This window comes from Salmo salar, chromosome 21, assembly GCF_965601325.2.
Source record: "Salmo salar chromosome 21, fSalSal1, whole genome shotgun sequence".
In the NCBI taxonomy this organism is placed as follows: Eukaryota; Metazoa; Chordata; class Actinopteri; order Salmoniformes; family Salmonidae; genus Salmo; species Salmo salar.
In genome coordinates, this window is record NC_138311.1 from 49161908 (window position 1) to 49189630 (window position 27723).

Sequence of the window (27723 nt, forward strand, 5' to 3'; positions counted from 1 at the left end):
GGGGGGGCGGTCGAGCTGTGTAAAGACACCGGGGGGGCGGTCGAGCTGTGTAAAGACACCGGGGGGCGGTCGAGCTGTGTAATACAGAAGAAAAGTTGTTCACTCAGGAAACTGGCTAGTCATAAAATGGCATGGTAATGTGTGTGCAGACATCTACTTGTGAGCAAGCATGGGAGAATGCGGTAAAAACCTACATAACATAATAATTAGTCAGAACTTGAGGGCGTTGGAACAGTGGAGTTGAATATCATGTCAAAGATAACAAAATGTTATTAAGTAGTTAGTTAGCGTGTAGTTAATGAATACAGAGCCCTTACTGTAGTCTTAACACATAGAAACCTGCCTCAGTATTTAAAACACTGGAAGTCCCATCTCTGCTGTTGTACATAGCCCAGATGAAAATAAGTGCCGTAGTAATATTCAATAGTGACCAGAATGCATAGACTTGTAGAATCATGGAAACGCCCCATTATATTTGATCTTGAATCTGGACAACAAATATAAAAGGGGGCGGGCTCCCACAGCAGAGATAGGAAGCACAGTGAAAAATAAACACCTTTTTCTTAGAGGTTAAAAGCAAAGTGAAAACCAGGCTGAGCCTCAAGAAACTGGTTCCCATTTGAAGTCCAGTCATTTGGTAGAATGTGGGGGAGATGTACTGTATGTTGTTACAAGAGGAGAACACTAGTAACAGAAAAAAATCAACAACAAAAAAAGGACCAGAGCATGTGACAGGAAGAGGAAGTGGGCAGCTCAGAACAGGAAGTGGGCTTGCTTCTGTGTGGTGAGCTGATTAGTTGTCTGGTGGTGAGGACCCCAGTGGTCAGGAGGTGAAGAGTGGGCGGGGCCGGGGACATCCGAGGGAGTTGTTAAGGGGGCAAAGAGCCTGGTCATAGCCTCTCCTTCTGCCCTCTCCTACTCCCCAGAGAGCTGGCTCCAGACGGTCTCATACCTCTCTCTTTCTTTCCTCTCATTATCCAGATCTCTCTGTTTTATCTCTAGGTGTAATGTTTTGGTCCCCTACAGATCTATCTGTTTTATCTATCTATAATGGTTTGGCTCCCTCCAGATCCATCTGTGGTATCTCTAGGTGTAACGGTTTGGCTCCCTCCAGATCCATCTGTTTTATCTCTAGGTGTAACGGTTTGGCTCCCTCCAGATCCATCTGTGGTATCTCTAGGTGTAACGGTTTGGCTCCCTCCAGATCCATCTGTGGTATCTCTAGGTGTAACGGTTTGGCCCCCTCCAGATCTATCCGTTTTATCTCTAGGTGTAATGGTTTGGCCCCCTCCAGATCCATCTGTGGTATCTCTAGGTGTAACGGTTTGGCACCCTACAGATCTGTTTTATCTCTAGGTGTAATGGTTTGGCCCCCTCCAGATCTATCCGTTTTATCTCTAGGTGTAATGGTTTGGCACCCTACAGATCTGTTTTATCTCTAGGTGTAATGGTTTGGCCCCCTCCAGATCTATCCGTTTTATCTCTAGGTGTAATGGTTTGGCCCCCTCCAGATCTATCCGTTTTATCTCTAGGTGTAATGGTTTGGCCCCCTACAGATCTATCGGTTTTATCTCTAGGTGTAATGGTTTGGCCCCCTCCCCGGTGTGCTGACTGCACTTGCAGGACAACAGAATAGAGGGAGGGGAAATGCAGGAGGACCGTACAGCAACCAACAAGGGGGAGGTAGAGGTCTAGTTCTGTTTCTTGGACCCCTCGTCGCCGTAATTGGAGCCTGTCTTCTTTACCTCGGTGACACCGATCAGGCGCCGGATGGCTATGGAGGCTGAAGAGGACCAAAAAGAAAAAAACAGAGAGATGAGGGACCAAATCTCAAGAGGCAAAAAAACACTCACAATATTATAATATTTACTTACATGTAACTTTGTTGTCAGGAACTATACACATTAGTCAACATTTCAGTTACATTCATGTCTGTGTTGGAGTTAGCTACTGCATAACGCTCATTGTTATTGGATCAAGGTCCCAGGCCAAGGTAACAGTGGAGAGGAAGTGCTTGCGGCTGTTGTGTACCCTCTACTCACCTACGATGAGGAAGAGACTGAAGCCGAGGATGAGGAGGGGGGAGCCGCTGACCACCACCCCGCAGGCGAAGTTGATGAGGGGTGAGAGCAGCAGGGCCGCCCAGAACAGGAAGTTGAGTAGCGTCCACAACCGGCGAGGAGGGGTGATGGTGGGACCCGGGAAAGTGCCCTCTTTATGGTAGTGCTCCTGCAAAGCATCCTGGAGAGACAATGTCAAGGTACAGTAGGTGGCTACTACCAAACCTGGTAAAACATTATGTTGTTACTTCAAAATAAAGGTAGGTGTAACTCATCTGATATGAGTTTATATGTCTGACTTCTACAGGAAAGAAAGCGTCTCTACATTTAACACTATTCAGTTAAACCTCAAGCACCAAAAGAGCCTTACCTTCTCCTGGTAGAGTTTATGAAGCCAGTTGGCACACTCCTTCTCATCTTCTGGGATCTCCTCTACAGGGAACCGCCTGCAGGCCAGAGAAGAGGAGACAGGCAGTCAACACAATGCAGGAGATAGCAGGAGAATGAGCGTCTGCCATGGCAACAGAATGCAGGAGAATGAGCGTCTGCCATGGCAACAGAATGCAGGAGAATGAGCGTCTGCCATGGCAACAGAATGCAGGAGAATGAGCGTCTGCCATGGCAACATCTCACCACCAGGGAGCAAACTGACTCAAGGTTCAGATGGGGGTTCCTCATACAGTAAAAGTAGGACTGGGCCATAAAAAAGCATCTGTTTTTGCCACACACACCAGGCTACTTTTCCCGTTTAACCTCACACAGGGCTCATTCATGCAGGGAAGCCGTCTTGATCTGCCATCTAATAAAAAAGGCAACGAAATGGAGCCTTTGAAGGTCTCTCAATGTTGTTATTCAAATGGTCTCTATGACTGAAAAGTTTTGCTTTTACATGACGCAATTAGACCTATGCAGGGCTTAAAGAAGAAAAAAATCCCATGACTGAAAACTTAAGTTGATCTCAGATCAATCGTCTGGCCTCAAGTTAATAACCTCCCCTTTCATGTCAGAAAGTCATGACCATCATGCTTTTAGGGAAAGAAGATCATTTTGTGCATGTATCAAACTGCGAGTTTCACCAATTCCAGTCCCTTGATCACGGGGTCTTCCCTGGGATCATTTTTATGAAGGACCGAGAAACTCAGTTCTGTTTACTTTTTAAAAGGGACATTATACTCCAAAATTAAATGAAAATTAAATCATGCTGACACCATCTAAAGTATAATTTCCACCTCTAGAAATGGGCCTCAATATGCATGCCAGTTCAGTGCACCCAGCGTAACAGAGAAAATACAAAATTTGAGAACACATTTATTTGGAAATATATTTTGTAGAACAAACATGCTGCTGTTGGTATTAGGCCATCTCCAAACCAATATTTTCATTTCAGGTCCACAATGATCTCAGAAACAACCTCTCCAGAATCCATATGATGGAAATACGTTACAGTGACAGAGAACTTTAACCCCCGCAAATGGCTCTCTGTAGTCTTACAGTTTAGCCTATTTTATTTAACCTTTACTTAGCTAAGCAAGTCAGTTAAGAACAAATTCTTATTTACAATGACGGCCTACCCCGACCAAACCCTAACGACGCTGGGCCGCCCTATGGGACTCCCAATCACGGCCGGTTGTGATACAGCCTGGAATCGAACCAGGGTTTGTAACGACGCCTCTAGCACTAAGATGCAGTGCCTTAGACCGCTGCGCCACTCGGGAGCCCCCAACTCCCTGTAAGAGTTGATGTCTCTGTAATCTTACAGTTTAGTCTCCTCCCTATAAGAGTTGAGGTCTCTCTGTTATCTTACAGTGTAGCTGATGTTGTAACAGAAACCTGATACTCTGGTATTTAATGATGGTCCCCGGGACATGAGTCAGAGTCATGCTTTTCACCGCAGCTTTTTTGTGACCTCTCTGCCCTCTCTCCACCCTTTCTCTCCCTCTCGCTCATCCTCTCTTTACCCATGTGTGTTGGTTAGGACATGACATGACTATCCCAGCAGCACAAGACTCCAGCTGAGTTAAGCAGTCCATTGTCTCTCTATGATAAATACCAATGTGCTTGGAACAGTGCCAACGGGCTAACAGAGCATCATGGGCTTCCATTTGAAACAGCTCCAGTAATAATCACAGGGTCATACCTATTGATCCGTACCCACCTGATTCTCATATCTGCCAGGTATTTCTTGCCGTTGATGATGCCCAGCAGAGTGGGGACTTGGTGGTCTTTAAAGTTCAGAGTGACATCATACACAGCAGACACTAAAAACAGAAGATGACAGACACAAGAACAGAAAGTCAGTGTGTGTAGGGTTCTCCCCAGGATGTTTTAAAAAGGTGGTGCTGTAGAGTACGGCGTTTTTGAATGGCTGTAACTGCCATTTTCTGCAATCTAGAGCAAGAAACAAACCTATTAGGGTATGGTGCCTGGCCTTAAATGATAAATTTAAATATGTACAAGGTGGCGCGGCCAGTCATCACAAGGTGGCGCGGCCAGTCATCACAAGGTGGCACAGCACCCGTCTTCCATTCTTTGGGGAGAACCCTGGCGTGTGTGTGAATGCATGCCCCACCTGTGCCCTTGAGGCATTTGAGTGCGGTGGTGAAGCCTTTGGTTCTAGGCAGCAGATGGTATTTGAGCTTGGGCAGGCCTTTACTCTCTGCTACCTCCATACTGATCTGGTGCTTCTTCTCTGTGAAGCGGGTGCCTTCACAGTACAGCAGGAACTACAGAGAGAGAGAGACAGAGACAGAGAGAGAGAGAGAGAGAGACAGAGAGACAGAGAGACAGAGAGACAGAGAGAAATACAGCGAGACACATTGAGCTTAAAAGAAACACTAAGACAAAGTTAAAAATACAGATAGACAAGACGCAAACAACAGGTTTAAACAACACTCCCGTTGAGGTGACCTCCTCTCATCTCTGTCCCTATCAAACTCCCCAACAGGGCCAGGGTGAGTTATGGCCTCCTCTCATCTATGCCCCTATCAAACTCCCCAGCAGGGCCAGGGTGAGTTGTGGCCTCCTCATCTCTGTCCCTATCAAACTCCCCAGCAGGGCCAGGGTGAGTTACAGATCAAGTGCATCTCCAGGAAATTCTGCTCTAAATAAAGTCCTCATCTTATCTCAATCTCCATCGGGGCTGTGCTTTGGCAAAGTGGGTGGGATTATATCCTGCCTGTTTGGCCCTGTCCGGGGGTATCATCGGACGGGGCCACAGTGTCTCCCGACCCCTCCGGTCTCAGCCTCCAGTATTTACGCTGGAATCATTTGTGTCGAGGGGCTAGGGTCAGTCTTATATCTGGAGTATTTCTCCTGTCTTATCCGGTGTCCTGTGTGAATTGAAGTATGCTCTCGCTCTCTTTTTCTCGGAGAACCTGAGGACCATGCCTCAGGACTACCTGGCCTGATGACTCCTTGCGGTCCCCAGTCCACCTGGTCGTGCTGCTGCTCCAGTTTCAACTGTTCTGCCTGTGGCTATGGAACCCTAACCTGTTCACCGGATGTGCTACCTGTCCCCGACCTGCTGTTTTCAACTCTCTAGAGACAGCAGGAGCAGTAGAGATACTCTGAATGATCAGCTATAAAAAGCCAACTGACATTTACTCCTGAGGTGCTGACCTGTTGCACCCTCTACAACCACTGATTATTATTATCTGACCCTGCTGGTCATCTATGAACGTTTGAACATCTTGGCCATGTTCTGTTATAATCTCCACCCGGCACAGCCAGAAGAGGACTGGCCACCACTCAGTCTGGTTCCTCTCTAGGTTTCATCCTTTCTAGGGAGTTTTTCCTAGCCACCGTGCTTTTACACCTGCATTGCTTGCCGTTTGGGGTTTTAGACTGGGTTTCTGTACAGCACTTTGCGACATCAGTTGATGTAAGGGCTTTATAAATACATTTGAATTTAGAGTGGGCACAGCATTAACAGACCCAAGGACTCCATTTGGGCACAGCGTCATCAGACCAGACATCCTCATTCAGACAGACAGTCACTGTGGCCCATTTCAAAGAAACAGTAAACACTCAACATGTTGTCAGAGCTGACCTGTCCCCGTGTCAGAGCTGACCTGTCCCCGTGTCAGAGCTGAGTTGGTGGGGGTTTTTCGAGGTGTCACTAAAAATCAGATCAGACCACTTAATTAGCCGAAGCCCTCTGGTAGTTCCTGGTAACCGTTAACGAGCATCAGAAGTGGAATCTTACAGCCCGAGCGACAGCATGTGTCTAAACCTCTCTAAAGAGGGCCTTTAGGAAGCAGGCCAGAGTCACACTGACCTATAATCCTGTGGTGTCTCGGCCAGTTAAAGAGCACCAGAGATACAGTAACCAGATCTGATCAAGACTGAACTCCTGGACCTAGTCCAATGACTTGTTATAACAGGCTGGGCCAGGATAGAGAAATGTAGCCCTATAACTAAGGAGCCTGAGTAATCTGGGCCAGGATAGAGAAATGTAACCCTATAACTAAGGAGCCTGAGTAATCTGGGCCAGGATAGTTGAAATATAACCCTATAACAAAGGAGCCTGAGTAATCTGGGCCAGGATAGTTGAAATGTAACCCTATAACTAAGGAGCCTGAGTAATCTGGGCCAGGATAGAGAAATGTAGCCCTATAACAATGGAGCCTGAGTAATCTGGGCCAGGATAGAGAAATGTAGCCCTATAACAATGGAGCCTGAGTAATCTGGGCCAGGATAGAGAAATGTAGCCCTATAACAATGGAGCCTGAGTAATCTGGGCCAGGATAGAGAAATGTAGCCCTATAACAATGGAGCCTGAGTAATCTGGGCCAGGATAGAGAAATGTAGCCCTATAACAATGGAGCTATACTCACCCACATAAACTCAGGGTAGTCTCTGAGTCTTTCTAGCCCTCTGAACACAGTCTCTCTGTCCTCCTCCCACTTCCTCTTACAGAACACAATCTCCAAGAAATACCAGGTCCAGCCAATCAGAGGCACCTTCAGCAGCTCGTGTTTGGCCAGCACCTTGGAACTCTAGGTAAACAAACATGGATCATCAGGTCAGAAAAAAAGGGAGGGATGTGAAGAACGCTGGTCCACCTCAATGGTCTACAGTGGCTCCCTCAACTACTGTCCTGTTGATCTGCACTGAAAACACAGGACAAGTCAATAGGACAGGCCAATAGAGTGACAGAGAATTGGAGCGAGCCAGTGAGGGTTGAATATCATTACTGACCCCTAGGACTCCGTATCGCTCACAGATAGTCCAGCCGCACAGGAAGTCAATCTCATAGTTGTGGTTAAGGATGATGATGACGTGTTCCTTGCCGAACTTGTCCACCGTGGCCTGATCTGTGTAGAGGGTGCACTGTGTTCCCGACCACCACTCCAGCAGCATCACCAGCTCTGTACAGGACAACAGGGTCAACACATTCACATCTATTCCCCGCCAAGATCCTTGTTGGATCGAAACGTTGTCCATAAAAGGTGCTAATTGGGAGGTTATTCAGTATGAACTCTGTCACCACTAAATCTACTCTGTCAACATCAGGCCACAACTTGCTTTCTATTACACAGTCTCATACAAACAACTCCATGGCAACAAATAGAAATGATTGACTCTACTAGTCAACTGAGTCACTTATCAATATCACAAGATCCATTCTGTTACAAGGTCTCCCTTTGAGGTGTGACAAAAAGACTTCATATTATACACACAACGCATTACGTACTAACGACGTCTCACCAGGATCTCACAAATACCTAGTCAAACGCACGCACGCACGCCCACACACACAAGGATCTCACAAATACCTAGTCAAACGCACGCACGCACGCCCACACACACAAACACCAGGATCTCACAAATACCTAGTCAAACGCACGCACGCACGCCCACACACACAAGGATCTCACAAATACCTAGTCAAACGCACGCACGCACGCCCACACACACAAACACCAGGATCTCACAAATACCTAGTCAAACGCACGCACGCACGCCCACACACACAAACACCAGGATCTCACAAATACCTAGTCAAACGCACGCACGCACGCCCACACACACAAACACCAGGATCTCACAAATACCTAGTCAAACGCACGCACGCCCACACACACAAACACCAGGATCTCACAAATACCTAGTCAAACGCACGCACGCACGCCCACACACACAAACACCAGGATCTCACAAATACCTAGTCAAACACATGCACGCACGCCCACACACACCAGGAACTCACAAATACCTAGTCAAACGCACGCACGCCCACACACACACAAACACCAGGATCTCACAAATACCTAGTCAAACGCACGCATGTCCACACACACGAGGATCTCACAAATACCTAGTCAAACGCACGCACGCCCACACACACACCAGGATCTCACAAATACCTAGTAAAACGCACGCACGCCCACACACACACCAGGATCTCACAAATACCTAGTCAAACGCACGCACGCCCACACACACACCAGGATCTCACAAATACCTAGTCAAACGCACGCACGCCCACACACACACCAGGATCTCACAAATACCTAGTCAAACGCACGCACGCACGCCCACACACACAAACACCAGGATCTCACAAATACCTAGTCAAACGCACGCACGCACGCACGCCCACACACACAAACACCAGGATCTTACAAATACCTAGTCAAACGCACGCACGCACGCCCACACACACACAAACACCAGGATCTCACAAATACCTAGTCAAACACACGCATGCCCCCAAACACAAACACAAACACCAGGATCTTACACAGACACAGGACAATTGCAGCGTGATGACTCACGGCTCCAGAGGGAGTAGGAGAGCCTGGTGTTGATCCTGCGGTACAGCTGCTTGTTGAGGGGCCACAGGACGCACGTCAACAGCTGGATGAAGTTGATGAGGAGGCCGCTCACCACGAACACAAAACCCAGCAGGAGCTGCAGAACAAACTGGGTCTTCAGGTAAGCTACCAGACCCATGGCTGCTGCTGCTACTACTGAGGAGCACTCCTCTCCTCTACACACTACGACAACCTGGGGGAGGAGAGAGGAGAGGGGGTGTGCAGGAGGATGGAGAGAGGCAGGGAGGAGAAAGTTGGTAAGATAAAAAGGTGTCATGGAGAAAAGAAAGAAATTAAAAAGAACAGAAGAGGAGAAATTGGTCAAAAAAGAAACAAAGCCCAGGTTGCTACATTAGATGTGGTTGTAAAAGCAGAAATGAAGCCCAGGTTGATACATTAGATGTGGTTGTAAAAGCAGAAATGAAGCCCAGGTTGATACATTAGATGTGGTTGTAAAAGCAGAAATGAAGCCCAGGTTGATACATTAGATGTGGTTGTAAAGGCAGAAATGAAGCCCAGGTTGCTACATTAGATGTGGTTGTAAAGGCAGAAATGAAGCCCAGGTTGCTACATTAGATGTGGTTGTAAAAGCAGAAATGAAGCCCAGGTTGCTACATTAGATGTGGTTGTAAAGGCAGAAATGAAGCCCAGGTTGATACATTAGATGTGGTTGTAAAAGCAGAAATGAAGCCCAGGTTGCTACATTAGATGTGGTTGTAAAGGCAGAAATGAAGCCCAGGTTGCTACATTAGATGTGGTTGTAAAGGCAGAAATGAAGCCCAGGTTGCTACATTAGATGTGGTTGTAAAGGCAGAAATGAAGCCCAGGTTGCTACATTAGATGTGGTTGTAAAGGCAGAAATGAAGCCCAGGTTGCTACATTAGATGTGGTTGTAAAGGCAGAAATGAAGCCCAGGTTGCTACATTAGATGTGGTTGTAAAGGCAGAAATGAAGCCCAGGTTGATACATTAGATGTGGTTGTAAAGGCAGAAATGAAGCCCAGGTTGCTACATTAGATGTGGTTGTAAAGGCAGAAATGAAGCCCAGGTTGATACATTAGATGTGGTTGCTCAGAGAGAAGATTAAAGAAATACATTTCAAAAAGGGATGATGTGTGTGGTTGGTTCTGAGAGTGATTCGAGAAGACATCAAATATTCTTTAATTCTTACCAAGCAAGGTGGGTTCTCTTTATAAGTCCCTCTCGCACAGCCCTTCACTCAGTATTACAGACCTGAGACAGAGAGACAGAGAGGTCAATATAAAAAGGCAAAACAAAGGGCAGGAGACAGAAAAAGTATACTGTACGGTTGCACAACAGGAAGAGGTAATGAGGAAGCTGGTGTAGCCAACCTCATTAACAACCAGAATCTACTGAACTGGAAGCCATCAGAGACCAGAGGGGAAACATACAGTTTCCCACTAAATCTTTCTGGCAGAGCATGATAATGTGCTATACTGTGTGTGTGTGTGTGTGTGTGTGTGTGTGTGTGTGTGTGTGTGTGTGTGTGTGTGTGTGTGAGACAGAAGAGTATGAGTATAGGTCCATCACAGACTGAAGTGACAGTGTTTGACAGACAAGGAGGATTACATTTTGTGTCACAGCAAATGCATGCGTTTTAGTGTCTGTGTGTGTGTGTGTCTGTGTCTGTGTGAGTACAGTGACTATCAGTCTTTGTGATGTAGACCTACGCTCAGTCAAACAGAGCACTGAGTCACAACATCACACAGCCCTCCAGCCCACCGTGACCTCCCGTGCAGGCTAGCCTGGTCCCAGATCGGTTTGTACTCCCATGTCATTGCCAAGACAATTCCATTATGCAGCTGAGAGCAGAAACAGATCAGGCGTCATGCACTGCAGACAGGATCAACCCTGAATACCAAGAGCTTCCTCTGCACACTCCACCTCTCCTTTTCATTCTATTACATCCCTCCATTCGACTAACTCCTTAACCCCTACTCATCCTCCCCTTCATCCCTCTAATCTCACATTCAACTATCCATTACCTCTCCATCTCTTCACTTGTCTCTCATCTTTCCCTCCTGTTCTCTGAGGTGTTTAAGCTCTGGTTTGGGTTATAGACCAGACAATGCCTGGAGGCTGCATGCTCTCATCTCATAGGGGATAGAATGTGATGTAAGGGTGTGTATCAGTGAATCTCTCAGAGGAAAAAGTATTTTGTTCCCTCACAGGACAGGACAACCATGTCGTCTCCATTTTTCAGGGACCAACACACCAGCTAGCCAGAGAGGGAGGAAGAGAGACAGAGATTGTGTGCAAGTGTGATGATATGTATGTCTGTTCGTGTGTAGAATAATTTGACAAAGTGGCAGAAATAGCAGAGGGTCATTCAACCTCAAAAAGCACCAGAAAGAGGACTTGGACACCCACCATCTCAGATTGTTCTGTTAGAAACAGAAAACATAAAAAAATCCTGCAACATTAATTTGTTTAAATTTAATTAGATCTCTGAGAAATTAATCTGACTGCACCTAAATTGGCCATTATAGACACTAAATATAATATATATACATGATAGGATTCATATAATATCCAATAAATATAGTGCCTCGCTAGCGCTGCATAGTCTAGCTCTCCTCTTCCCTGAGATATCATCATCATCATCATCATCAGCCAAATCAGACTTTAACTACAGAAATTATTTCAGAACAATCTGAGATGGTGGGTTTGTCATGGCTAGCTGAAATGGCATGGAATGACCCCAGAGTCTCTAGATCACAAACACGGTTCCTTCCTCAGTACAAATAAGTTTTAAGAATCGGTTGTCGTCTCACGGGCTCTCGAGTGGGCGGAGCGGTCTAAGGCACTGCATCTCAGTGCTAGAGGCGTCACTGTAGACACCCTGGTTCGATCCCGGGCTGTATCACAACCGGCTGTGATCTGGAGTCCCATAGGGCGGCGCACAATTGGCCCAGCATCATCCGGGTTAGGGGAGGGTTTGGCCGGGGTAGGCCGTCATTGTAAAATAAGAAGTTGTTCTTAACGGACTTGCCTAGTTAAATAAAGGTTAAACAAATAAAAAAAACATCACTGAGTTTATCTATATTCTTCGTAGCTGTCAATTTACAACCACAAACCGATGCTGGCACTAAGACCGCACTCAATGAGCTGTATACGGCTACAAGCAAACAGGAAAACGCTCATCCAGAGGCGCCACTCCTAGTGGCCATTAACTTTAATGCAGGGAAACAAATCAGTTTTATCTAATTTCTACCAGCATTAAATGTGCAACCAGAGGAAAGAAATAACTCTAGACCACCTTTACTCCACACACAGAGACACCTACAAAGCTTTCCCTTGCCCTCCATTTGGCAAATCTGACCATAATTCTATGCTCCTGATTCCTGCTTACAAGCAAAAACTAAAGCAGGACGCACCAGTGACTCGGTCAATACAAAAGTGGTCAGATGAAGCAGTTGCTAAGCTACAGGACTGTTTTGATATCACAGACTGGAATATGTTCCGGGATTCTTCCGATGGCATTGAGGAGTACACCACATCAGTCACTGGCTTCATCAATAACGTCGTCCCCACAATGACTGTACGTACATACCCCAACCAGAAGCCATGGATTACAGGCAACATCCACACGGAGCTAAAGGGTAGAGCTGCCGCTTTCAAGGAGCGGGACTCGGAAGCTTATAAGAAATCCCGCTATGCCCTCCGACGATCCATCAAACAAGCAAAGCGTCAATACAGGAATAAGATCAAATCGTACTACACTGGCTCTGACGCTCGTCGGATGTGGCAGGGCTCGCAAACTATTACAGACTACAAAGGGAAGCACAGCTGAGAGCTGCCCAGTGACATGAGCCAACCAGACGAGCTAAATTACTTCTATGCTCACGTCGAGGCAAGTAACACTGAGACATGCATGAGAGCATCAGCTGTTCCGGACGACTGTGTGATCACGCTCTCCACAGCCGATGTGAGTAAGACATTTAAACAAGTCAACATTCACAAGGCCGCACGGTCAGACGGATTACCAGGACGTGGTACTCCGACCAACTGGCAAGTGTCTTCACTGACATTTTCAACATCTCCCTGTCTGAGACTGTACTACCAACATGTTTCAAGCAGACCACCATAGACCCTGTGCCCAAGGACACTAAGGTAACCTGCCTAAATGACTACCGACCCATAGCACTTACGTCTGTAGCCATGAAGTGTTTTGAAAGGCTGGTCATGGCTCACATCAACACCATTATCCCAGTAACCCCAGACCAACTCCAATTTGCATGCAGCACCAACAGATGATGCAATCTCTATTGCACTCCACACTGCCCTTTCCCACCTGGACAAAAATAACACCTATGTGAGAATGCTATTCATTGACTAGAGCTCAGCATTCAACACCAGTGCCCTCAAAGCTCATCAATAAGCTAAGGGCCCTGGGACTAAACACCTCCCTCTGCAACTGGATCCTGGACTTCCTGACAGGTCACCCCCAGGTGGTAAGGGTAGGTAACAACACATCCACCATGCTGATCCTCAACACGGGAGCCCCTCAGGGGTGCGTGGTCAGTCCCCTCCTGTACTCCCTGTTCACCCATGACTGCACAGCCAGGTACGACTCCAACACCATTAAGTTTGCAGATGACACAACAGTGGTAAGCCTACAGGGAGGAGGTCAGAGACCTGGCCATGTGGTGCCTGGACAACAATCACGTTGAGGGAGAGATTAAGACAAAGAAGAAGATTGTGGACTACAGGAAGAGGAGGACCAAGCACACCCCCATTCTCATCGATGGGGCTGTTGAGAGCATCAAGTTCCTGGGTGTCCACATCACCAACAAACGAACATGGTCCAAGCACACCAAGACAGTCGTGAAGAGATTTGGCATGGGTCCTCAGATCCTGACTGGTTGCGTCACTGCCTGTTATGGCAACTGCTCGGCCTCAGACCGCAAGGCACTACAGAGGGTAGTGCGTAAGACCCCGTACATCACTGGGGCCAAGCTTCCTGCAATTCAGGACCTCTATACCAGGCGGTGTCAGAGTAAGGCCCTAAAAATTGTCAGACTCCAGCCACCCGTCATAGACTACCGCACGGCAAGCGGTACCGGAGAGCCATGTCTAGGTCTAAAAGGCTTCTTAACAGCTTCTACCCCCAAGCCATAATACTCCTGAACAGCTAATCAAAGGGCTACCCAGACCCCTCCTTTACACTGCTGCTACTGTTTATTATCTATGCATAGTCACTTTAACTCTACCTATATGTACATATTACCTCAATTACCTTGACTAACCGGTGCACATTGACCACTGTACCGGTACCCCTTGTATATAGCCTCGCTATTGTTATTTTACTGCTGCCTTTTAATTACTTGTTACTTTGATTTTCTACTTAACCAACAATGTTTTTTAAGAAAAATAAGTTAAGGGCTTGTAAGTAAGCATTTCACTGTAAGGTCTACGTCGGTTGTATTCGGCGCATGTGAAAAATATCATTTGATTTGATTTAGTGTGTCTGCTCTATCCAGAAGTGTCTGCTCGTTATTTAAACCATGGCAATTAAATAACCCAACAGTAAATAGGGGTTCAAAATTCAAATACCTAGTTCAAATACTCCTTAGTCAACAGCTCAAATAGGCTACTGAGTGACTAGTCCACATACTCCATAGTGGATTGGCTACTTCACTGATAGTATTCCTAAATACTTTAAATTCCCCATGATGAATTAATAGTAGGCTACATTTATATCAGTAGCCAGCTGGCCCTTTGCACTAGGAGGAATCTTGGTACTGGTTCCTCCTCTTCAGACACGAGGTAGCCGCCGAGCCAACTCCTTAGGTGACTACCCCGACAGCTGCTGAGTAGGGCCGGGACCATGCCAGTACCGCAATATTCGTTCGCATCGTTGCAAGGAAACAAAACAAAGTGTATTGAATTTCCTTAGGAAAACAGCCCTGATGTTGGATACAAACATTGTTGTCATCCATAGTCAACATTTATTCATTTTCCAAGCTATAGAACATATTTTACATATAATAACAGGGTTTTAAAGAACCAAAAGAGAGTTGCTTTGTGTTTTCATTTTTGCCACGGAAAAAAACATCACGATACTGGTATCGTCACAGGCTATCTGAAGATCCCATCTCACTCTAGGCTGGCCAGACACCATCTGGAACAAACAGAGTTATGACCAATGACCCCAGAGGAAGAGAGAGTGGTGGGATACTGTTACAAAGACAGACTATTCTCTCACTCAGTCAAGTCATTGGCCAAGTCTGAAATGATCCCCTAGCCCCAATCCTGAGACGCTTCTGAACCATGTGCTATAGATAATGTCTTCAGAAAGCATGCGCACCCCTTGACTTTTTCCACATTCTGTGGGGTTACAAAGTTGGTTAGGACTGATTTGAAATGGATTTAAAAAAAATTAAAATTTTGTCAATGATCCACACAAATTCTAACATTTGTATATAAAAAAAAAATGAAGTATGAAAAACACTAACATATCTTGATTAGAGCAGTATTCAACCCCCTGAGTGAATACATGCTAGAATCACCTTTGGCAGCGATTACAGCTGTGAGTTTTTAAGTGCCTTATTGCAAACTTGGTGCATGTTCTGGAATGTTGTTGATCCATCCTCAGTTGTTTTCTCCAATCACAACCATTAAACTCTGTAACTGTTAAATCCCTGAGCGGTTTTCTTCATCTCTGGCAACTGAGTTAGAAAGGATGCCTGTATATTTGTAGTGACTGGGTATATTTATACACCATCCAAAGTGTAATTAATAACTTCATCATGCTCAAAAGGGATATTCAATGTCTGCTTTTTACCCATCTACCAATAGGTGCGAGGCATTGAAAAGCTCTTTGGTCTTTGTGGTTGAAATTCACTGTTCGACTGATGTACCTTACAGGTGATTGTATGTGTCGAGTACAGAAATGAGGTAGTCATTCCAAAAAAATCATGTTAAAACACTATTATTGCACAGAGTGAGTCCATGTAACTTATTATGTAAACCTTGTTAAGGACATTTTTACTCCTTTATTTAGACGTCATAACAAAAGGGGTTGAATACTTAATTACTCACAACATTACAACTTTGTATTTTTATTCATTTGTAAACATAATTCCACTTTGACAGTATGGGGTATTGTTTGTAGTCCAGTGCCACATTTTTTAAATATTTTTAATACATTTAAATTCAGGCTGTAACAACAAAATGTTGAAAAAGGAAAGGGGTGTGACTACTTTCTGAAGGCACTGTAGCTCCATCATTCATCCTTTGCTCAAGCCATGAAATGACCCTCTCCATCTTCAGAGGATGCAGCTTTCAAAGACTTGACCTCTAAACGTTTGACCTTTCATGATGTATTGCTTTTTTTGGGGGGATGCTCGAGGCACTGAGATTCTATGAAAAGCTCTATAGAAATGTCAAAAAATGTAAATAAATCATCATGTTAATGCCATATTGGGTAGGACTACCCCCCACCCAATCATCTCAGATCTAGGCCTACAGGAATAGTCGAGCCCAGTGGTGTCCAAACATTAGGACTGTGTGTATGTGTGTGGGCCAAATTGGAATCTCAGTGGTAAGGTCCAGATGGTCCAGGCACATCTGGGACTGGGATCAGGTAGCCAAACAAGTCAATTCCTAGCCACTTTGAGATGGACACCATTTGGGAGGGAATCTCCCCTCATCCCACCAGGTGAAACATAGAAAGGCATTGGAATTCAGTAATAAAATCACCTACATTTAGGACATTAACCAGAGAGTATCAGAATGAGAGCTGCCTGTGTATCCTTGTAGTCAAAGCTTCCAACTGAGACCAAAGGACAAGGCTGTGTGCTTTGAGGTAAGATAAAGTAAAGAGCGCGTTCTCTCTCTCACACACACACACACGACCACTGGATCAACTTATTTTCCAACTCACTGCAATAAATATTGGAAGAGAATGCTTCCGGTGTGCATTTGTGCACTTAGTGAGAAAAATAAACAACAAAAACAACAATTGGATCACCTTAAAGACTCCGCCCCCTTTGACATCCTCAAAAGGACCATATGGTCACATAGTTACCATGGCAACAGACCCAGGTGTAACACACTAGGGTTATGGGTATTATACATGATCTTCCTGCATCTTTAGCTTCCAGTTTCGAGTTACCTCTAGCTTTCTTTCCCTCTCTCCATCAGTCTGTCTTTCAAGTCAACCAGGGCACAATGTAACACACCTTGTTCCAGGATCATCTGCAGGACCAGGGTTGGTTATCACTGCCTCAGGACTACAGCCCTCAAAGCATCACATAGTAGGTCATCTCTATGGGAAGCAATACCAGTGGGATCCAACTCAAGTAAACCGCCAGCCTGAGCTCCCACCCCGGCCTGAGCCTGAGCTCCCACCCCGGCCTGAGCCTGAGCTCCCACCCCGGCCTGAGCCTGAGCTCCCACCCCGGCCTGAGCCTGAGCTCCCACCCCGGCCTGAGCCTGAGCTCCCACCCCGGCCTGAGCCTGAGCTCCCACCCCGGCCTGAGCCTGAGCTCCCACCCCGGCCTGAGCCTGAGCTCCCACCCCGGCCTGAGCCTGAGCTCCCACCCCGGCCCCTCGCACATGCCTGGGAGAGGATGACAGACACTGGGTTAAAGCTGCGTAGGAAAATAACTGCTGCCCGTCCTTGATCACCTGGCAGCAGGTTCACTGGGGGTTATGGTTATCTATTCTACAAAGGCTAGAGCCCTATTTAAAAATCGGTTTCATTTTTTGCCTGATTCCATTTCATTTTCACCGCATTCTGGTTTTTCCTCTCCCAAGTTTCTGTTTTTCCCCCCAGTTTTCAGGTTTCCGCTCTACAAAACAATGCTTAAACCACATCAGGACACCACTTTTGAAATGTTGACCAATGTAAGAACTTTAGATTTTTGGGTGTAGTTACCCTTTAATTCAACTGTGTACCAGCCAGAGACTGGCTGGTCTGGGTAGCAATATTTCTGTAGCACTCATGTGACTGCAGAGTTTGCAAAACAAATGACCACTGGATTTATGCAAATAATCATGACACCGGTCTGCCAGGTAGGCATAGGCTTTTCGGAAAGCATTTCCATCTACCAGAACACTGCTTTCACGACATTAGCATCATCACTAACAGCTACACACCGTGGTAGACACACACACACACACACAACTCTTCAGAAAGTTGCAGGAAAATACAGATCACTGATGCATTTTGTTCATGTCTTCAACATATTTAGTTCAATACATTTACTTCAATTTAACGTAAATAAATTAGAAATGTAATAAGTTAATAGATTAACTTGGGAAAATGTTTCGTATTTTCTAATACATTTAGTTGATTTCCTACTAAGCTATTCAAAGTAAAGGAGGCTCATCAAATAGCCAGACTAAGCAGAGAGAGCAAAGCTGCCCGCCGGGGAAGCCAACAAGACCCCTTGAGTTGAACATACAGTACCAGTGTCAAATTATGATTCACACATGCAGGAGGCGAGAGACAGAAAGCCTGTCAAAGTACCACTGATGTGATGCACATCTCAATAGGTGGTTCAGTTATCCTCATGACATGGGACAAGCGGGGAGATGGGCACTGTCAGACAAACTCCTTAAAATGGCCCACTCCTTGAAGTTTGCAGTTGTGTCTAAAAACCCTAATTTTTCCCAAAACATTTATTTACCCATACGCTTTTATTTTATTTAACTAGGCAAGTCAGTTAAGAACAAATTCTTACCTATAATGACAGCCTACTGGGGAACAGTGGGTTAACTGCCTTGTTCAGGGGCAGAACGACTGATTTTTACCTTGTCAGCTCGGGGATTTGATTTAGCAACCTTCCGGTTACTGGCCCAATGCTCTAACCACTAGGCTACCTGTCGCCCTGAAAGCTGAAATATGTAACTTTTTGGGCGACCCGATCAAATTCACATAGAAATGTGAGTTATAGATCAGTCACTCATTGAAGGAAAGTCTAAAAAGTGGTAGGTCTGTTCTGTGCGCGATTTCTGTTTCCCGTTCTTAAAATGTATTTTGTGCGTCTTTTACTTTCAGATTTCTACACCAGCTTCAAAACAGCTGAAAATACAATATTTTTGGTTATGGAAAATATATTTCACAGCAGGTAAGATGCTACAATGATTTTCTACACTATAGTTGCTTGTTTTGTCAAAAGCTGAAAATAGGCAAACTATTAAAATGCTAGCAAACCGGAAATGGCAGAGCGATTTCACCATAGTGCACATTACCGTATTTATAAGTGGGATATTGTTTTAAAACAGGAAAAGTTCAGAAATAGCTGGTGTGTGTCTTTACCTTTATTGTCCATAATTTTTGGTTATGAGACTATAGGATTATTGTGCCAGCCCTGTGTTTGTGTGCATGCGTGGCTACGTGTTAGAGTGCATTGAACAGGCTAGCTGTCTGTCCTGGCTCTCCCTTTCAGTGTGCTTTCTAATTCACCACAAGGACATGCTTCGTAAACAACGGGTGTAGACTAACAGTGAAATGCTTACTTGCAGAGGGAAAAAATGAGAAATAATAGAAAAATAATAACAAGGAATAAATACACAATGAGTAACGATAACTTGGCTATATACATGGGTTACCAGTACTGAGTCTGTGCAGGGGTACGAGGTAATTGAGGTAGATATGTACAGTGCCTTCAGAAAGTGTCCTTTTGCCCATCTTAATTTTTTATTAGACAATCTGAGATATGGCTTTTTCTTTGCAACTCTGCCTAGAAGGCCAGCATCCCAGAGTCGCCTCTTCACTGTTGATGTTGAGACTGGTGTTTTATGAAGCTGCCAGTTGAGGACTTGTGAGGCATCTGTTTCTCAAACTAGACACTAATGTACTTGACCTCTTGCTCAGTTGTGCACCGGGGCCTCCCACTCCTCTTTCTATTCTGGTTAGAACCAGTTTGTGCATTTCTGTGAAGGAAGTAGTACACAGCATTGTACGAGATCTTCAGCTTCTTGGCAATTTCTCGCATGGAATAGCCTTTATTTCTAAAAACAAGAATAGACTGACGAGTTTCAGAAGAAAGTCCTTTGTTTCTGGCCATTTTGAGCCTGAATCGAACCCACAAATGCTGATGCTCCAGATACTCAACTAGTCTAAAGAAGGCCAGTTTTATTGCTTCTTTAATCAGAACAACAGTTTTCAGCTGTGCTAACATAATTGCAAAGGGTTTTCTACTGATAAATTAGCCTTTTAAAAGGATAAGATTGGATTAGCTAACACAACATGTCATTGGCACTTAGGGGTGATGGCTGCTGATAATGGGCCTCTGTACACCCATGTAGATATTCGATTAAATATATATATATTTCTTTATGCTGTTTCCAGCTACAATAGTCATTTACAACATTTACAATGTCTACATTGTATTTCTGATCAATTTGATGTTATTCTAAAATGGATAAAGAAAAGTGTTCTTCTTTCAAAAACAAGAACATTTCAAAGTGATCCCATACTTTTGAACGGTAGTGTAGGTAGGGATAAAGTGACTAGGCAACAGGATAGATAATAAGCAGTACCATCAGCGTATGTGATGAGTCAAAAGTGGGGCAATGCAAATGGTTAACTATTTAACTAAATAGCTACCCGGACTATTTATCAGTCTTATTCCTTGGGGGTAGAAGCTGTTCAGGGTCCTGTTGGTTCCAGACTTGAGAGGGAAGTGGTGTTGTCGTGCCTTCTTCACGACTGTGTTGGTGTGTGTGGACCATGTTAATTCCTTAGTGATGTGGACCCAGAGGAACTTGAAGCTCTCGACCTGTTCCACTACAGCCAATGTGGATGGGAGCATGCTCGTCCCTCCATTTCCTGTAGTCCACAATCAGCTCCTTTGTCTTGCTGACATTGAGAGGTTATTGTCCTGGCACCACTGCCAGGTCAATGACCTCCTCCATACAGGCTGTCTCATCGTCATCGGTGATCATGTCTACCCCCGTCGTGTAGTCAGCAAACAATGGTGGTGTTGAAGTTGTGCGCGATCACGCAGTCGTGGGTGAACAGAGAGTACAGGAGGGGATTAAGAACACACCCCTGAGGGGGGCCCCACCCCGTGTTGAGGATCAGCGTGGCGGATGTGTTGTTGCCTACCCTCAGCACCTGGGAGCGGCCCATCAGGAAGTCCAGGATTCAGTTGCAGAGGGAGGTGTTCAGTCCCATTGTTTACACAGGTGTTTGGAGTCGCAGATAGCTAATTAGCACAGTTGGTCCACTGTCTAACGTCTGTTTTCCTTAAACATGTTGGCTCATTTATCAGAACATTTTGCCATATGCATGTAGTTTAACAAGTGGTTTATTTTGCTCTTCACTCAGTCACTTAGTAGCCTAGGCCTACTCCCAACCAAAAGCCTGTGATTTCATTTTTTTTTTGCTCGATCAGCGTGTAGGTAACTCCAAAAGCCCCAGAAGGTTGTGAAAAATGAACACGAGAATCAAATGCTTTCAAAAATAGGATTGCTATTAATTTCTATCGGTATTAAGATAAGAAACCCTCCCTCACAAAGTGAGAGGGTAGGAATGAAATGAAACATCCATCAAAAAAAGCATCAGCTTGGGCTCTGTTTTAGAATATCACTTTTTGATATGACAGCGATTCCAGCGAATATTATTTGAATTTTATTCTGTTATATTCTTACTATAAAATAAATGTGTGATGACTGATTGGGGTAGGTGTGTCTTGTCTGTTTGAACAAAATAACTTCATTTAGATGTAATATAATTCAACTCAAAATATGCTAGGCCTGTTTTAAATGGGATCCCCACAAGGTTGTGTGCTCTCTCCTCTCCTGTACATACTAATGACTGTTGTAGCAAATCTGAAAATGGGCACATCAAGTTAGTTGATGACTGTCATTGTCAGTCTACTACAGTATGGAGAGTCTGAGCATGGGCCTGTGGTAGATGACTGTGTCATGGGGGAGCATGGGCCTGTGGTAGATGACTGTGTCATGGGGGAGCATGGGCCTGTGGTAGATGACTGTGTCATGGGGGAGCATGAGCCTGTGGTAGATGACTGTGTCATGGGCCTGTGGTAGATGATTGTGTCATGGGGGAGCATGGGCCTGTGGTAGATGACTGTGTCATGGGGGAGCATGGGCCTGTGGTAGATGACTGTGTCATGGGGGAGCATGGGCCTGTGGTAGATGACTGTGTCATGGGCCTGTGGTAGATGACTGTGTCATGGGCCTGTGGTAGATGACTGTGTCATGGGCCTGTGGTAGATGACTGTGTCATGGGGGAGCATGGGCCTGTGGTAGATGACTGTGTCATGGGCGAGCATGGGCCTGTGGTAGATGACTGTGTCATGGGCCTGTGGTAGATGACTGTGTCATGGGCCTGTGGTAGATGACTGTGTCATGGGCCTGTGGTAGATGACTGTGTCATGGGCCTGTGGTAGATGACTGTGTCATGGGCCTGTGGTAGATGACTGTGTCATGGGCCTGTGGTAGATGACTGTGTCATGGGCCTGTGGTAGATGACTGTGTCATGGGCCTGTGGTAGATGACTGTGTCATGGGGGAGCGTGGGCCTGTGGTAGATGACTGTGTCATGGGGGAGCATGGGCCTGTGGTAGATGACTGTGTCATGGGGGAGCATGGGCCTGTGGAAGATGACTGTGTCATGGGGGAGCATGGGCCTGTGGTAGATGACTGTGTCATGGGCCTGTGGTAGATGACTGTGTCATGGGGGAGCATGGGCCTGTGGTAGATGACTGTGTCATGGGGGAGCATGGGCCTGTGGTAGATGACTGTGTCATGGGGGAGCATGGGCCTGTGGTAGATGACTGTGTCATGGGGGAGCATGGGCCTGTGGAAGATGACTGTGTCATGGGGGAGCATGGGCCTGTGGAAGATGACTGTGTCATGGGGGAGCATGGGCCTGTGGTAGATGACTGTGTCATGGGGGAGCATGGGCCTGTGGTAGATGACTGTGTCATGGGGGAGCATGGGCCTGTGGTAGATGACTGTGTCATGGTGTGAGAACTGCTTCCTCCAACTGAATGTCTCCAAAACTAAAGACATGGCCAATGACTTTAGATGGCAGCCACTGAACCCCACACCCACTGTGGTTATGGGAAATGGCATTGGGCTGGTCAGTACCGACAAGTGCCTGGGAACAGTGTTGGACAACGTATTGACGTTTGACGAGAACACAGATGCCGTCTGTAAGGGACAGCAGCGTCTTTTTAAATGTTTTATTAATGATGACACTGTTAAATGAGTTCTATTGAATCCGTATTGATGTTCTCGATGGTGGCCTGGCTTGGCAATCTTAATGTTTGCAACAGAAATAGGTTGGACAGTGTGGTTAAGGTGGCCGGCCAGGTCATCGGGGTGCAACAGGCACGGCTCTCATTCAGGAAGTAAGTGGTGAGGAGAGCTAACAGTATCCTAGACTGTCCTGATCACCCTCTCATTGACCATGTTGCACTCCTCCCCTCAGGTCATCGGTTTAGACTTCCCAAAGTCAAGAGCAACAGATACAGGAACACTTTTATCCCACAGGCCAAACATTTCTGAATCTGCACATGAAATGTCTATTTATTGCTGCAATTTTGCAGACTGATTAATCCTTTTTTTTTATCGATCTCATTGTTTCATGTTATGTGTATATCGGTTGTATAGTTGTCACCCAATTGGGACAATTACGTAAGATAAGATGGTGCTGACAGAGGGCTGCCTCGCTTCTTCTAGTCCTTGTTAAAAAAAAAACTTTTCCCTAAGCATTTCGCTACACTTGCAATAACATCTGCTAACCATGTGTATGTGACCAATAAAATTAGACTTGATTTAAAGATAACTTAAGTGCCTTGCTCAAGGGCAGAACGGATGATTTCCCCACCTTGCCAGCTCGGGATTCAAACAAGAAACCTTTCGGTTAGAGCGTTGGGACATTAACCGAAAGGTTGCTTGTTTGAATCCCGAGCTAGCTAGGGTACCTGCCGCCCTTGTTACTTTATGTATTGTATGTCTTTGTTCTCCCCAACGAAAAAAAAGATGGGGGGAAAAAAGCGGAATTGTTTGAAATTAACATTTAAATCTTAATAAAAACGAAAATAAATTGTATTAGTCTTAATGTTTATTTATCTTTATTTTATTTAACTAGGCAAGTCAGTTAAGAACAAATTCTTATATGCAATGATGGTCTACCAGTCAGCAGCACCTGCATTCTGGCATGGGCGGTACAAAAATGTGTATGCGGGCAAGAACGGGGTAAAAATGGGCCTATTTGTAAGGGTGTCGTAAACAATGCACACATTTATTTTTAAAGCAAAATACCATAAATCCTATGTGAAAACAGTATGAGAGTCACGATCATGGGCTACAACTAGCATTAAAACTAATAAAAAGAAGTACCTATAATATTTACATAGTTACGAATATATCCATCCATATGGTGATATTTCTAAATAGTTAAAACACAAACAGAATGTTTTTAGTTAAACATTTTAAATAGTGCTTTCTTAAATTCACTCAAGGAGATTCATTTTACTGGTGCAATAGAATAAAAGGGATTTTGCACCGTTCAGAAGCGCAAAGGCACGCTGGAGAGTTTGCACTAAAGTAACCCCGAGGTGGTACGACAACGTACGCATGCCAAGTCAGCGCAACTGACACAGAACAACACATGCCGTGTCACCGGAACCCAGAGAGTGGATCAGGAATTGCATATTATTTTAGCACAAAGATGTTTGTGATATTCAGTTTGCGAATTCTTCATCAATACACTTCGCACATAATAACCTTAGCTGCATAGCAAGCTTGAAACTCACTAGCTAGATGATTTCTCAGCAAACGTAACTACAAACATCAAATCATGATGCATGAGGAGACCAATCTAGTTAGTTAGTTATTCGTCTAGGAAACGAATATGAGATTGTATTGCTGTAGCATGGAAGGTATACAACTTCACAATAAATATTTTTATTCTAGCTATATAGCGTTAGCTAGCTACCCAACAGCAAGACAACACTAGCTAACGTTAATATTAACCCTTGCTGTAATACGGCGTGAAACGCTAGCTAAAGTTGACGTTACCTGATTTCGGCGTGGGCTGGATCTCCGGATTTGTTTCAGTTTTGCAGAAGCTAGGATTTTCACTAGTGCTGCCACCTTGGTTCCTTTTAGATTCCTATATAAAGTATTCTCAGTAGCTAGCTAATTCACTCAGGATGGTTGCTATTGTTTGTTGCTGAAGCTCCAATAGTGTGTGATTGCGGGCCGCAATTCGGGGCGTTCAAGCATGTGGGCATTCCTGCATATGCAGGAACGCCCCCCCTCGAGCATCCCATTGGTTCCTTCATGAACGCCCCCCACCTCGTGCATCCGATTGGTTCCTGCATGAACGCCCCCCTCGAGTATCCCGTTGGTTCCTGCATCAACGCCCCCCCTCTAGCAAGACATCTTCAAGCTTGTGTGACTCTTTTGAATGTGGGTCAAAAGAGAAATAAAAGTATTATGGGAGTTTTTACCCCTGCCTCCTGTGTACCGGAGTCCTCCTAGCGGGTATAATACGAATCGTGGATTCCGCATCCAAGGTGTTCAACTGTTGTTTTCAACGTAATCTACTCACGTTCACAAATGCCAATTTCCGGACCTTCTAAATAAAATAAATTTGAATTTATCACATGCACCGAATACAACTGGTGTAGACTTTACAGTAAAATGCTTGCTTACGAGCCCATCCCAACGATGCAGAATAGTAACTAACACAAGTGGAATACAATTAAATACACAAGAATGGAGCTCTATACAGGAAGTATCAGTACAAGATCAATGTGGAGCTATATACAGGAAGTATCAGTACCAGATCAATGTGGCTCTATATACAGGGAGTACCAGATCAATGTGGAGCTATATACAGGAAGTACCAGTACCAGATCAATGTGGAGCTATATACAGGGAGTACCAGTTCCAGATCAATGTGGAGCTATATACAGGGAGTACCAGTACCAGATCAACGTGGAGCTATATACAGGGAGTACCAGTACCAGATCAATGTGCAGAGGTACGAGGTACTTGAGGTAGATATGTACATGAAGACAGGGCAGATAATATGTACTTATCTACCTCAAGTACTTTGTACCTCCGCACATCGATATGGTACTGGTACTTCCTGTATTTGAGGTAGACATGTACATGAAGGCAGGGTAAAGTGACTAGGCATCAGGATAGACAATAATAAGGTATTTGAGGTAGACATGTACACGAAGGCAGGGTAAAGTGACTAGGCATCCGGATAGATAATAATAAGGTATTTGAGGTAGACGTACATGAAGGCAGGGTAAAGTGACTAGGCATCCGGATAGACAATAATAAGGTATTTGAGGTAGACATGTACATGAAGGCAGGGTAAAGTGACTAGGCATCAGCATAGATAATAATAAGGTATTTGAGGTAGACGTACATGAAGGCAGGGTAAAGTGACTAGGCATCCGGATAGATAATAAGTGTAAAATAAATAACAGAGTAGCAGCAATTGATGAGTGTAATAGTGTGTATGTTTGTTTGTGTTGTGTCAATATGCATGTGTGTGTTATGCGTGTGTGTGTGCGCGCATGAGGTGTTTCAATGTGTGTGTAAGTTTTTATTTATTTATTTTATTTCACCTTTATTTAACCAGGTAGGCAAGTTGAGAACAAGTTCTCATTTACAATTGCGACCTGGCCATGATAAAGCAAAGCAGTTCGACACATACAACAACACAGAGTTACACATGGAGTAAAACAAACAGACAGTCAATAATACAGTAGAAAAATAAGTCTATATACAATGTGAGCAAATGAGGTGAGATAAGGGAGATAAAGGCAAAAAAGGCCATGGTGGCAAAGTAAATAAAGTATAGCAAGTAAAACACTGCAATGGCAGATTTGTAGTGGAAGAAAGTGCAAAGTAGAAATGGAAATAATGGGGTGCAAAGGAGCAAAATAAATAAATAAATACAGTAGGGGAAAAGGTAGTTGTATGGGCTAAATTATAGATGGGCTATGTACAGGTGCAGTGATCTGTGAGCTGCTCTGACAGCTGGTGCTTAAAGCTAGTGAGGGAGCTCAGTTCAGGGCTCAGTTCTAGGCCCTCTCCTATTCTCGCTATACACCAAGTCACTTGGCTCTGTCATATCCTCACATGGTCTCTCCTATCATTGCTACGCAGACGACACACAATTAATCTTCTCCTTTCCCCCTTCTGATAACCAGGTGGCGAATCGCATCTCTGCATGTCTGGCAGACATATCAGTGTGGATGACGGATCACCACCTCAAGCTGAACCTCGGCAAGACGGAGCTGCTCTTCCTCCCGGGGAAGGACTGCCCGTTCCATGACCTCGCCATCACGGTTGACAACTCCATTGTGTCCTCCTCCCAGTGTGCTAAGAGCCTTGGTGTGACCCTGGACAACACCCTGTCGTTCTCTGCTAACATCAAGGCGGTGACCCGATCCTGTAGGTTCATGCTCTACAACATTCGCAGAGTACGACCCTGCCTTACACAGGAAGTGGCGCAGGTCCTAATCCAGGCACTTGTCATCTCCCGTCTGGATTACTGCAACTCGCTGTTGGCGAGGCTCCCTGCCTGTGCCATTAAACCCCTACAACTCATCCAGAACGCCGCAGCCCATCTGGTGTTCAACCTTCCCAAGTTCTCTCACGTCACCCCGCTCCTCCGCACACTCCACTGGCTTCCAGTTGAAGCTCGCATCTGCTACAAGACCATGGTGCTTGCCTACGGAGCTGTGAGGGGAACGGCACCTCCGTACCTTCAGGCTCTGATCAGTCCCTACACCCAAAGAAGGGCACTGCGTTCATCCACCTCTGGCCTGCTCGCCTCCCTACCTCTGCGGAAGCACAGTTCCCG

General features: G+C 45.3%; 1 protein-coding gene across 2 annotated transcripts; it reads right to left on the reverse strand.

Moving 5' to 3' along the window:
- Positions 1-1308: 1308 nt before the first annotated feature.
- On the reverse strand, positions 1309-25110 carry LOC106582438 (1-acyl-sn-glycerol-3-phosphate acyltransferase gamma). Of its 2 annotated transcripts, XM_014165550.3 has the most exons (10): positions 24909-25110; positions 10049-10110; positions 8840-9071; positions 7260-7429; positions 6896-7057; positions 4630-4783; positions 4216-4318; positions 2431-2506; positions 2043-2241; positions 1309-1783 (listed from the first exon to the last, which is right to left on the reverse strand). In XM_014165550.3, the coding sequence occupies exons 3-10, from the start codon at positions 9015-9017 to the stop codon at positions 1692-1694; spliced, it is 1134 nt and encodes a 377-aa protein (XP_014021025.1). In that variant the 5' UTR covers positions 9018-9071; positions 10049-10110; positions 24909-25110; the 3' UTR covers positions 1309-1691. The 2 variants fall into 2 exon arrangements, with proteins under 2 accessions (XP_014021025.1, XP_082823348.1); XM_082967222.1 differs by lacking the exons at positions 10049-10110; positions 24909-25110 and having other exon boundaries at positions 8806-8932.
- Positions 25111-27723: the final 2613 nt, after the last annotated feature.

Coding starts and splice junctions, on each gene's coding strand:
- LOC106582438 (XM_014165550.3), bottom strand. CDS start 9,017: ATGGGTCTGGTAGCTTACCTGAAGACCCAGTTTGTTCTGCAGCTCCTG. Junction 7,430..8,839: donor CTCCTACTCCCTCTGGAGCC/GTGAGTCATCAC, acceptor TGTCCTGTACAG/AGCTGGTGATGCTGCTGGAG. Junction 2,242..2,430: donor ATAAACTCTACCAGGAGAAG/GTAAGGCTCTTT, acceptor TTGTCTCTCCAG/GATGCTTTGCAGGAGCACTA.